Genomic DNA, 13,933 nt, shown 5'->3' with positions numbered 1-13,933 from the left:
TTTTTATATTTATATTTTATGAGTTATAATATAGAAAAAATAATATTTTGATGAAATTTGAAAGTGAAATTTATAACAACTCCCCCACAGTTTTTAACAAAAATATGGAAGATCAATCTTTTTCTAAAACAACTTTTAAGCTAAAAGTTGTTGTTAAAATAACTGTTTTTAAATTTAATAAAAAAAAATCTATTTAACAATATTAAAATTATTGTTACCGTCTGCAGACAAATATCAAAGGATGCCTTGACCTGTATCTAAACCCATTGTGTGATTGGATTTGCATTATTATTATATACCACTATTTGATATATCATTATTTTATTATATTTTTAATGTTAATACTCAAGCAACCAAAAAAGAATTATTATGACATAAAAATCGAAACCAGACACTATTATACATCAGAGTATAATAAATTTTATTATAGCACCACAGCACAGTTGAGTTCCAAAAAAGAATAAACAAAGATGGAAGTAACATAAATGAAACAGCAAATCATATCCCTCACGGAGATGGTCTCCTCACGAACGCAGCGCCAAGTTGCACAGAACCAGCATTCCGTGATCGCCTAATATTGCTACGACGTTTAGCGTAAACCATTCCCGCAAAACCCAACAGAGCAGCCCCAACAATGACTCCAAACGCTAGGCCAACCTTTTGCCCGCCGCTCATCCCTTTTGAACTGCCTCTAAACTTCGCTGCTCGTGGCGATGGCGACGGTGGCGAGTCATCTTTATCATGGTGAGACGGGCTCGGCCATGATTGCGGGGGCCTTGGCGAAGGCGAGGGTATATATGTGGGAGTAGGCGCGGGTGCTTTATGTATTTTTGGACCAGGCGCGGGTGCAGGTGATCCACCGCATAGGAGTGTCAAGTGCTGAAAAATCAGTGTGGCCGCGAGAACGAAGTAGAATAGTCTAGACATTTTCAAGCTATCGATGTCTTGGAATTGGATATTATCTAGAGTCAGAGTTTTGAGTGAAGTTATACAAGTCCAGTGTCGATAAGACTGAGGAAACAGTTACAGCATTGAGGAGATCACTATGGTTTGCTTACCTTGGAAGATAAAGTGCTAGCTTCGTGATTAGGTTCATTTTTTGTTTCCACCTATATTGATTTGACTGTTTCATAAAAGCTCTTGTATAAGTTTCCAGAAAATTTATACAGCATCACGCAGATTACACATACCAGACAATAGCAAAGTACAAACTCAATTTGTTCACTGGAATATGCCAGAAGGAAGTTGCATGAGCAGCAACGCGTGGTATTACCTGGAAATTCCTGGAACAGAAAACAGTGAATGTCGCGACAACATATGGTTTTAAGGATTTCAAACTCAAAGTATCTAGTATAATGCTTTTAAGTTATAAATTCTTGTGAAATCTCACGATGTTAGGAGAAGGGCTTACCGAGATCATATCTTATTCTAATTATAATGTAGGAGGTCTAGAAGTAAATAAACTTGATCCCTTAGCAGATCATCTTATTATATATATAAAAACGCCAACAGAAATCGTTCTTTTTTTGCTAGTGTCTGCAAACTGAAAAAACGCTTATAGTTGCGAGTGTAAACAAAGGACCTGTATCGCAGCTGGGGAAAATTATAACGTCCTGTTGTAAAGCATAATAGTCCTCCTGACTATCTTTTGCAGCTTCAATGATCAGACAAAATGCTACCTTATTCGTCTTGAGGTGAAAAGTTTGTTCGAATTAAAAGGTAAACAAGAATTAAGTATGAAAATACTGAGTTCCTCAATTGATAAGTTAAATAAGAACTAACTTTTGAAGTCCTGCGGGAGGCAAAAGCGCAATATTTTTCTCATAACATTTATTTAATGCGTAAAACCTCTTAACATTTTCTCTGGAATTGGTCTCGTCTCCAGTCGAATAATCATTACATTATCGATGTAATGCTGGTTAAATTTATATGGAATGCGTAAGGCAACTCGGAGAAGCATGCATATATTCAAATAACTTTATTCTCGCAGCAACTTAGTGGTATCCACCAAAAGGAAGTAACAAAATATAAAACTAGAAATGAAAGCATGACCCTCAAGGAGATACTCTCCTGAATGGAGTACTAAGCTGCACAGAATCCATGAATCGTGATCGTCGAATATTCTGACGACGTTTTGCATACACCATACCTCCAAATCCCACAAGGGCAGCACCAGCAATGACTCCAATTGCAAGGCCCGCCTTCTGTCCACCCTTCATTCCATTTGAACCACCTCTAGACTTTGCTGATTGTGGTGGTGGCGAAACTGATGGCAATGATGGTGGCGAATGTGGTATGTCTCCACTGTTAGATTTAGACGGGCTTGGCAAAGACGGTGGTGTGGGCTTGGGGCTGAGTTTGGGAGCTAATTTTGGAGTATATGCTGGTGCATCCGTCGGAGCATTGGTTGGAGTATAAGCTGGTGCATCCGTTGGAGCATTGGTTGGAGAATACGCTGGTGCATATGTTGGAGCGTGCAAAGGGGAAGTAGCACATAAAATTGTGGAGTCTTGAATGATAAGTGTGATTATAAGAACAAAGCAGCAAACTCTAAACATTTTTTAGGTCTTGGTCGATATAGAAACTCTCAAGTGACTTTATACAAGCTTGGCTTCGGTGCACACTATAATGTGAAGGAAACAATTGAAGCCTTGAGGAGATCCCGATGGTTTGATAACCTTAAACAAATAAAATGTAGTTTTAATGATCAAGTTCAATCATTAGTTTGATAGCTATTTATATTTGACTTATTCAGAAGAACTCTTCTATAAGTTAAAGCAAAATTAGCAGCATCCCAGAAATTACACATACCAGACATATAGGTAGAACAAATTTTAACCATTTTTGCTGTAAAACATGAATCTTTGCACAATACACAGTTTTGATAAATCAGAAGTCTATGAATCTTTTTTTACCGCAGTCTTGATAGAAGCTTATTGCTTCTTCTGTTAGGAATCAATAATTTTTGATGATAACATAAACATTTTGTAGCATGTTTTATTTAGAATCTTTATCAAATTCAGTTGTAATTGTTGTACTTCTTGTCTTTGGGAATTATCAACGGATGAGTAGAATAGGATGGCTAATTGTAAATATCCAATGCCATGTAATTTTATCTAAGTGAAGAATATTCAACTGATGAGATGTAACTATTCAACTGATGAAGACTGGGTCATGTTTCAACTGATGAAAACCAAGCATTCAACTGAAGACAAAATATTCAACTGATGATGCTAAGGAATTCAACTGATGAGACTGGAACAGCATTCAACTGATGAAGTCTGTAATTCGTTCAACTGATGAAACAACTCTCAACTGATGAAGTCAAGAGCAGTTGAAAGTAACCAGAACTTTCAACTGATGAAGCAAAGAGCAGTTGAAAGTGACTAGAGCTTAAGTCTGACAAATCACATGGATCGAAAATCACATGGATCGAATTACACTAAAATAGACATGGAAGCCTGATTAGGAAAATAAAGAAAAAACAGAAACATTATTATCTCATGCAATGCAATCTGGATCAAATCAAGATGATGGTCAAAGATGAAGACATCTCAGAAAGCATGCATAAGACAAAGATGTGCAGCATTGTTTTAGATTAGAGTGCAATTTGTATTCTAGTTAAAAGCTTTGTAAAACTTGGAGTATATAACCAAGTTAGTAGCATCAGTTGAACTTGTTCGAAAAACTTGAAGAGAATATCTGAGAGTTAGAAACTGTTCAAGTGATGAACCTGCAGCTGTGCGAATTGTAATCAATCCACAGATTCTTCAATATAAAATCTCACGGGTGGATCATTCAATCCACCCGTATTTTTAATACTCGGTGTTTTTTTGTTTGTTGTTTTAAAGTGTTTGTTCTTGAATCTTTTGTTTTTGTAAAAGATTGTATTCAACCCCCCTTCTACAATCTTTCTTATAGTTGGTGTAAAATAACATCTTCTTTTCCCAAATAATCTTGAGGTAAGTGGACTAAATGTTTCCTTCAGTTAGTCGTGCCTCAGAGAATGCTACTCTTGAGTACAGAACTTAGTTCTGGTCTTAAAATTTAAATTTAAGTAGAAAATGGCGAGGAGGGGAGGATCTAGTTAGAGCCTAGAGGGGCGCAGGGGCATCAAATGATCTGTGTTTGTAATATTTATACATCTTTTCTTTAAAATCTTAAAGTGATTATTGAAACTTGTGAGAGGCAGAGCTATATTCAAGTAGCTTTGTAGAACTAATTGCAAATATCACACAGTAACAAGCTACAAACTAAAAAAGTTCTGCTGAACAATTGTGAAACTGAAAAACACAATGTGGCATATTCAACTCTCAGGTTTTTGCTTAATATATAAAACTTGTTGATAAAACGTTGATGGAGTTGTTCAACTCACAAGTCTCGCCTTCTTTAGTTTCATAACGATTGTCAGGCTGAAAATTAAGAATAAAATCCGTAAAACTTCCCAGTTTCAACTCTTTAACCTTAGTATTAAAACGTAAGCTTTGCAGTTTTATTTCTTTCACTGCCAGTGTATGCCAAACTTAAACTTATTAGTCGATATCAAAATGATCTCCTAGTCATTCTCATTGGTTGAACTCTTTAATTCTCGTAAACGCGCTTGTAGAAGATTTTGGAATTTTTTCAAGGCAACTATAACTAGAATGCTCGAGCAGTTGCTTTCTGGGACACAACTGTGTGTTTTTTCAAGGTTGGGAGTTGGGACTGCACCATAATGTACGTGTTTGGTTTGGTTTTACTCAATTAGTCCATCTCTAGACCATTATTTTCTACAAGTCTTGTCCACGGCAAACCTTAAAGACTTTCATTAGTAGCAAGAGCATCTCCCATGGGGTTGTCAAGTCGTGCACTGACCGATGAATAAATAATTAAATTTAATAAAGGGGGTGGAGAGACTAAATCCGAGTCTCCTCCTAAACCGAGCTCTTATATCATGTTAAGCAACCAAGTCATCCGAAACCTTCAACGGGATCTTATACTCTTTCACTGATAGAATGCAAGTTTTAAGCTTTGGCTCAAATGAGAAGCGGGAGAGCTAAAGAAAAATAAATATAAAAGACATGTATAGATCACCTGTGTTGAGAGTATAGAATGTGTGGATGATATGGATGATGACAACTAAGCAAGGGAGCCAGCTCAGCATATCAACTTGTGTCTGTTACAACACCAACTCAGCATAACAGTCTGGAGTTAGTTATAACAGAATTTCATCTTCCACTTTGTATAAATAGACAGTCAATGTTAGTAGCTTTATTCATTCAGTTTTACACACAGATAGAATATGGGTTAGTTTCTCTGTAGCTAAAAGCTTCTCTCTGTAATACGTGAATACATTGTTTTCTTTCTCTCCATACTGTAATCAAGCTTCTGCAATGAATTCTTAGTTTGTAACATGGTATCAGAGCGAATCGATTCTGGACACTTGTTCTACTGATCGATCATTGATCTTCTTGGTTGATTTTTGTTGATACTCGATTGTATCATTTCGATTTTGAGGATTTCTGCACTTTGTAAGTGATTTCTTGACTAGATTTTTGTGGTTTACATTCTTGCGATTTGCAATTTTGTGGATTCTTGTGATTTCGATTGTTGATTGTTGAGGATTTGTTGATTTGGATTGTTGATTTGCGATTTGAGTTTTTTTTTTACACTCTGAGATTTGAGAGATTTTACTTCATAATCTGTGAAGTTGTAGTTTGAGATTTGTGAAGTTGTGATTTGTAGATTTTGTGCAATTTTGGAGATTTTATGATGACAGAACATCAATTAGATCCTTCACAAAATCCTGTTTCTCCCTACTATATTCATCCATCAGACAATCCTGGTATGAAATTAGTTTCTTTCAAGTTTGATGGGAAGGATTATACTGATTGGAAGCGATCTATGTTAATAAGTTTGAGTGCTAAGAATAAGACTGGTTTTGTGAATGGTACGATTACCCAACCCGAAATTACTGATGTTGTTTATCAAGCTTGGGATAGATGTAATAGCATGCTTACTGGATGGATCTTGGGGGTGTTAGATCAAGATATTGCTAGGAGTGTGCTGTATTTTAGTACAGCAAGGGAGATCTGGGTTAATCTTGAGGAGAGATATGGCCAATCATCTGGCACAACATTGTATTCTTTACAACAAGCACAGTATGAACTGAAACAGGGCCAAGACACTGTATCTGCTTATTACACTAAAATGAAGATGATCTGGGATCAGCTGGATGGTGTTGATCCGATTCCACCTTTTGATTGTGGAACTTGCAATAACACAATAAGAACAAAGTTACTCAAGTCATTGGAAGACAGGAGACTTGTTGAGTTCTTGATGAAACTGAATGATGGATTTGAGATTCTTAGAGGCAATATATTGCTTATGAGTCCATTACCTTCTATTTCTCATGTATACAAACTTCTTCTTCAAGAAGAAAGTCATAAGAAATTAACTCATGGATCTGTTCCTACTGAAGAAGTGTTGGCATTTGCTGCAACAAATAATAGAAGACCACAAGATCGTTTTAAACCACAAGGTCAGAACAATGGTAGACAGAATTTTTCTCAGAGAAACACATTCTTTTGTGATCACTGTAAAGTTTCAGGACACACAATTCAAAGATGCTATAAGCTACATGGATATCCTCCACATTTCAAGGACAAGAAATTTGCTGCTAATGTGCAATCTGAGAATACTGAAGAAGACAATTCTGTTTCTGCAAATTTGGGTCTCACATCAACACAATATGCTCAATTGCTGCAGTTGTTAGGCAAAGAGCAAAGTGATAATTCTACTGATTCCAAGGCTGCACATGTTGCAGGTAAATTGTGCCTTCTTTCTGCATCTCATTCTTGGATTATGGACAGTGGAGCCACTGACCATATGTGTTATGATCTCAACTTGTTTTCTGAGTATACAGTTTTACAAGATTCTGGCAGCACAATTACTATTCCTAATGGTAAACAGGTTTTAATCACTCACATTGGTACAATACATTTAAAGAATAATATTGTTCTGGAAGGTGTATTGTTTGTACCTGACTTCAAGTTTAATTTGATCTCAATTCCTAAATTGTGCAAGGATCTGCAAAGTATGGTGACATTTACTAATAATCAGTGCTTTCTTCAGAAGCATTCAATGACTCCACAGCTTCTTGGTGAATTCAGAAATGGACTATACTATCTTCATGATCCTCCTGATTCTGGAATAATAGCTGCTTCTGTTCAAAGCAAGATTCAAGACAAAGTAAAGCTTTGGCATCTCAGAATGGGCCATTTACCAATTTCCAAACTGCATTATCTACCTGAGTTGTTTGATAAACCATGTACTCTAGATCACATTTGTCAGATTTGTTCTTCTGCTAAGAAAGTCAGAAATTCTTTTCCAAATAGTACTCATACTAGTACTAAAAGATTAGAATTGCTCCATTTGGATATTTGGGGTCCTTTTAAGGAATCCACACATAATAGATGCAAATATTTTGCCACAATTGTTGATGATTTTTCAAGGATGTGTTGGGTATTTTTGCTGCAATTTAGATCAGATATTGTTCAAGTTCTTGCTGATTTTATTGTGTTTACTGAGAAACAATATCATGATCCTATCAAGATTATCAGAACTGATAATGCACCAGAATTATGTGAAGGGGGCATTAAGAAAATTTATCAGCAGAATGGTATTTTTCATCAGAAGACATGTGCATATACACCTCAACAAAATGGTTTAGTGGAAAGAAAACACAGGCATATTCTGGAGACAGCTAGATCTTTATATTTTCAATCCAAAGTTCCACTGCAATTTTGGGGTGAGTGCATCTTAACTTCTGTCCATTTGATTAACAGAATGCCACTGCAATGCCTGAATTTTACAAGTCCATATGCCAAGTTTTTTGCTGAACCATTGGATTTATCATATCTTAGAATTTTTGGATGTCTGTGTTATGCTTCCAATCTCAACCCTTCAAAACATAAATTTGATCCTAGAGGTTTACCTTTTGTCTTCATTGGATATCCTGTTGGTCAAAAAGGATACAAATTACTGGATATAGACACCCTCACTATTCACACTTCTAGGGATGTTACATTTCATGAGCAGCATTTCCCTTTTCATGTTAAAAACCTCACATCTGCTCAGCCTGCACCATTTTTCTTGCCAACTGTTACTACAGACTCACAGACTGATTTTCTAGATATTACAGATCCTTTCATTTGTCACAATCAATCTTTTAGACTAGACACTAACACAGCCACTTCAGAAGCTACTTCTTCCAATACTGATACAGCTGACACAGATAATACATCTGATCAACTTGTGGTAAGAAGAAGTAGCAGAGTTGCAAAACCTTCTGTTTTACTGAATAATTTTGTCTGCAATTTTGCTGAAAATCAACATTGGTGCAACCTAGTTTCCTACAATCACTTGTCCTCACATTCCAGATGCCTTATTAGTTTTAGTCAAAATCATACTGAACCTAAATCTTATGAGGAAGCTGCTGCTGATCCAAGATGGGTAGAAGCAATGAACAAGGAACTAAAGGCACTGGAAGCTAATCATACATGGGAAATGGTTTCTTTACCTCCTAATAAGAAACCTATAGGCTGCAGATGGGTGTTTAAGATTAAACTGAAAGCAGATGGCACTGTTGAAAGGTTTAAGGCCAGATTAGTGGCAAAAGGATATAATCAACAATGGGGGATTGATTATGGAGAAACTTTCTCTCCAGTAGTTAAAATGACTACAGTCAGATGTATTCTTGCTATTGCTGCTAATAAAGGATGGTATTTACATCAACTTGATGTAAACAATGCATTTCTTCATGGAGATTTATTTGAAGATGTATACATGTTTCCTCCTCCTGGTTATCCTAATCCTCATAACAAAGTCTGCAAACTTACCAAATCATTGTATGGTTTGAAGCAAGCTTCTAGACAATGGTTTGCTAAGTTGATGGGGGAATTACAGCATCAAGGTTATGTTCAATCAAAGAATGACTATTCACTGTTCATCAAGAAAACTGAGAACCATATGATTGTAGCTGCTGTTTATGTTGATGATATCATACTGACTGGAAGTAACAATGCTGAAATTGAGTTTCTAAAAAGACATTTGGACAAGGTTTTCAGTATTAAAGATCTTGGTCAACTCAGTTTCTTCTTAGGAATTGAAATTGGTTATCTTCAATCTGGAATTTCCATGTCTCAGAGAAAGTTCACCATGGAATTGCTACAGGAATCAGGTATTGAGAATTTCAAACCAACTGTCACTCCACTGCCTATCAATTTGAAGTTATCAGCTGATGAAGGGGAATTGTATCATGACCCCAGTCATTACAGGTGTATAGTTGGAAAGTTGAATTTTTTAACACATACAAGACCTGATCTATCATTTACAGTTCAACACCTCAGCCAGTTTCTGCAGAATCCCAGAATACCACATTACAAGGCATTGGTTCATACACTGAATTATGTGGCTGGGACAGCTGGACAAGGAATAGTGCTTAATGCTGATAATCAACTTGTATTACAAGCATTCTCAGATTCTGACTGGGGAGCATGTATTGACAGTAGAAGGTCAATTTCTGGTTATGTCATGAAGCTGGGAAATTCACCAATAAGCTGGAAATCTAAGAAACAAGGAGTAGTTTCTAAAAGTTCAGCTGAAGCTGAGTATAGATCCATGTCTGCAGCAGCTTCTGAAATTACCTGGCTAGTAAGAATTCTGCAGGAATTACAAGTTACAAATCTGAAGCCTGTAATTTTACACTGTGACAACCAAAGTGCAATACATATTGCTAAGAATCCTGTGCAGCATGAAAGGACAAAGCATATTGAAATTGATGTACATTTTACTAGAGATAAAGTACTGGAAGGATTGATTCAGATTACATACTTGCCAACCTCCAGTCAGATAGCAGATGTATTCACAAAGATAATTCCTTCTGCACAGTTTAAGGAATTGCTTGACAAACTAGGAATGTCTCAATGCCATTCTAGTTTGAGGGGGACTGTTGAGAGTATAGAATGTGTGGATGATATGGATGATGACAACTAAGCAAGGGAGCCAGCTCAGCATATCAACTTGTGTCTGTTACAACACCAACTCAGCATAACAGTCTGGAGTTAGTTATAACAGAATTTCATCTTCCACTTTGTATAAATAGACAGTCAATGTTAGTAGCTTTATTCATTCAGTTTTACACACAGATAGAATATGGGTTAGTTTCTCTGTAGCTAAAAGCTTCTCTCTGTAATACGTGAATACATTGTTTTCTTTCTCTCCATACTGTAATCAAGCTTCTGCAATGAATTCTTAGTTTGTAACAACCTGCAATGCACTATGTAAATTTGTGAGAAAGTTCATGTTAACTTGTTAAGTGGGGCGGAAAAGGGTGGCACAAACACTATCATTTCAAAGACAGAATGAGTGATGAAGAGCAAGTGGAGTTCACTTTGCACCATTTTTCTTCCTTCTAAATCAAGCAATACTTCAATAGTACATGGCGTGATACTACTAGCTATGATACTATGCGTTATACATAGCCATCATTCATTGAATTGGATATGGATATGCCAGTTATTACACATTTACTCCCACATATGCACATTGGCCGTATCCACGTCAAATAATTGTTACAACATATTGATAATAAACACGGTCAGGTCAAAACTCTGAAACCGTTGGATGGTAAAAATATTGGAATGAATGACTTTTCCGCTAAAAAATACAATAATCTCCTGTATTTTCATCAAAAATTTAAAATTAATGTCAAACAACGAAAAAAACCCGTTAATAATACGTTGGATCATATGTATGCAAGAGACCCGGGCACACAAATATGCACACTTGCTGTTTATGTGAACTAGTCCAGTATATGTCCACTGCATGCTGAGTCAGAGATATAGCAACTGGATATGAGGTAGATCTTAAACTGGAAGAGTTGAGATTCTTCAAGCAAGGACCCAAATGTCATAATAATTTTTCCCCGACAAAATGATGTGAATATAACACTGAGATGTACAGGACTTGCTAATTGCATCTGTCTTAAATTTCTAAAAATGACAATACACCAACTCATCCATAAATAACTCAGAAAAATTAAATACATGATCCATACAATAATAACTGGTAGTTCAAATACAAGGGCCAGGGACAAGAGAAAATCTTCCCATGGTCTCAATTGATGCTATGAAACATTGAAAACCTACTCATTAACAAAAACAAACAGACATTACTTGATTATTCTCCTTGAAAATACACTTGTCTTCCTAATGCAACAACAAATCAAGAAGATACAAAATATCTCTTTCATTTTCATATTAAAATTCAAGCATTGCTCCTGAATGATCCAAGGGCCTTGACTGCGCCTGCTCTCAGGATGAACTGATGGTAAAAGGCTGCTATGGCTGCACCAATGAAGGGTCCAACCCAGAATAGCCACTACAACAACATAACAAAAAAAAAGTCAGAATCACTGTAATTTTCTAAGCAAACAGAAAAATATAAAAACTTGACAGTAATTTCTTCAGAAAATTTGAAGTATACTGACATGATCATCCCAGGCCTTGTCCTGGTTGTAGATCACAGCAGCTCCGAGACTCCTGGCAGGGTTAATACCGGTTCCGGTGATCGGAATGGTGGCAAGATGAACCATGAAAACAGCAAATCCAATGGGGAGAGGTGCCAGAACCTACAATTTAATTTCACATTCTTAGTTAACTATTGATGTTAATAATGCAATCTTAGTTCACATTATAATAAAATTAATGTTCAGTAAATCTTAGTTAAGACTTAACAGTCTAATAAATCTCTTGAAGTAGTTACTTTATCACTGTAATAATGAGATGAACAATGTAGAGTGGGTATTTTATTTTATTTTTCATTGGACAGGCATGAGATAATAGTAAATATGAAGGATAAGAAATGAATGGCCGAGATTTCAAGAAATAATATACATAAAAACAAGAAAAAACATGGATTGTTTTGTGGGTAGAAAAAAACAGTGAAACCATGTCTTATCTCTCTCCCCATCTACCTACGTGATTCAACCACAACCACATAATCTCCTCTCCAACTCAATACTGCACATGCAGGTGCAGTTGCAGTGCAGCAAGGACTTAAAAGTTGTAGATTTGGCCATAGTTTTCTTATTCATGTACAGCATATTGTGTGCAAAAATACAAATAAGTACATCAACAAATATATTGTGCAAATCTAATATCTACAAACTGCCCTAAGAGAGCTAAACTACAGATTAATAATATATACACAATGACAAAAGCTCAATACAATAAAACCTCGATAAATGAAATACTCACTCACCTCGTCTCATCAGATTGTTGACGTTCACTTTTAACGTTTTTTTAAATTTTATTTTTTTAAAATAGAAGTTTAAACGTCGAATTTTTATTCGGGAAAAAAAGTTTAAACCTCTTGAGAACGATGATTTATAGTTTTTGCTTGTGTATATTTTGCCCAAATTGTAAAATATGTAGATTTAATTAATTTATAATACTATAGAATATGACGGCATAAATCGTTGAAGTGAAAGGATAAAAATACGTACAGGAACATGAGAGTCTCTAGCATTCCTCTTGGGGTCCGTGGCTGAGAAAACAGTGTAGACAAGAACAAAAGTTCCGATAATCTCAGCGGCTAGTCCAGTGCCTTTGCTGTAGCCGTCGGCCAGCTCATTGGCTCCTCCGCCGTACCTCTTGTAGTACGGCTGCTGGAAAGCCTTCACTAAACCAACACCGCAAATGGCTCCTAGGCACTGAGCCACCATGTACATCAACGCTCGAATCAGCGACACTTTTCGAGCCAGAAATAAACCGAATGTCACCGCTGGGTTAATATGACCCCCTACAACAAATTAAAAAATTGTCAATAAAAATATTACTTGCGTCATAACACAATAAATTGTTTATAAGACTTATAAACAATATTTTTTAAAAATTTATCAGTTGTGTTGCGGTATAAATAATGACGTAAAATTTACATACCGGAGATACCGGCAGTGCAGTAGACAAGAACGAAGATCATCCCACCGAAAGCCCAGGCAATGCCGAGAATGCCAACGCCACCGCACTGGTCACCGCCGGCGTCTAAATCAGTCTGGCTTTTGTAACCAATAACAGTCAAGACAGTTATGTAGAGGAAGAGAAGTGTAGCAACGAACTCAGCTATGAGTGCCCTGTAAAATGACCATTTGGTCAGCTCATGGGGGTCTACAAGCGGCACTGGCGGTGGCTCGACGTAGTCTTTGCCGGAGAATGAACCTTGCTCGGCCACTTCCACGTCCTTGGTCATGATTGCTGATGATATTATGTGATCACAAGAGTTGTATAAGTAGTGAAAATTGTGTGTGTTTAGTGAGAAGAAGCAGGGGAGATTGGAGAAGGATAATGTGTGGGAAATAAAAGGAGGAGATGTGGGGGTATATATGGAGATGGAATGTGAGATGAGGACTAGCGTTATTTATTGGTAATTAATTAATCAAAAGATTGAGAATGTGTATATTTATCGGGTACAAAAATCAGTAAACAATCACTATTAATTATCGATTAATCTATATTTTGTATTGTCAAACTGATTGAATCTCTGTTAATTTAATGTAATTATGTATTTGATTAATTTTTATCAAATCTTTATTCATTTTTTCATCAATTAAATTTAATTCATATTTTTTTGTGACACTTGAAAAAAATGAATTATCATTTTTCGTCTTATAATAATGAGACATTAATTAAAAACGGGGAAGTAGCCGAACCTTTTGAATAACACTTTCAAACTATCCTTAAGTGGCCAGTTGTTACATAAAGGAAATTAAATAAGGTTACACTATGCAAACATGTACGGAGTACTCCCTCTGTCCCATTTTAACTGATGTTTGACTTTTTAACACGTATATTGAGGTGTAAAAAAACAATATCTACACTCAATAAAAAATTTC

General features: G+C 36.1%; 2 protein-coding genes across 2 annotated transcripts; both read right to left on the bottom strand.

Moving 5' to 3' along the window:
- Positions 1-507: 507 nt before the first annotated feature.
- On the bottom strand, positions 508-2,558 carry LOC135150540 (proline-rich receptor-like protein kinase PERK1). Its single transcript, XM_064086898.1, has 4 exons — positions 2,067-2,558; positions 1,191-1,283; positions 1,059-1,109; positions 508-879 (listed from the first exon to the last, which is right to left on the bottom strand). Exons 1-4 carry the CDS (start codon positions 2,556-2,558, stop codon positions 508-510), a joined length of 1,008 nt encoding a protein of 335 aa, XP_063942968.1.
- An 8,500-nt stretch (positions 2,559-11,058) lies between these two features.
- LOC108209977 (aquaporin PIP2-1) lies at positions 11,059-13,412 on the bottom strand. Its single transcript, XM_017381202.2, has 4 exons — positions 12,984-13,412; positions 12,548-12,843; positions 11,531-11,671; positions 11,059-11,421 (listed from the first exon to the last, which is right to left on the bottom strand). The coding sequence occupies exons 1-4, from the start codon at positions 13,288-13,290 to the stop codon at positions 11,308-11,310; spliced, it is 858 nt and encodes a 285-aa protein (XP_017236691.1). The 5' UTR covers positions 13,291-13,412; the 3' UTR covers positions 11,059-11,307.
- Positions 13,413-13,933: the final 521 nt, after the last annotated feature.

Source organism: Daucus carota, chromosome 2 (genome assembly GCF_001625215.2).
Source record: "Daucus carota subsp. sativus chromosome 2, DH1 v3.0, whole genome shotgun sequence".
NCBI lineage: Eukaryota > Viridiplantae > Streptophyta > Magnoliopsida > Apiales > Apiaceae > Daucus > Daucus carota.
This window is presented reverse-complemented; position numbering and strand designations above follow the sequence as displayed.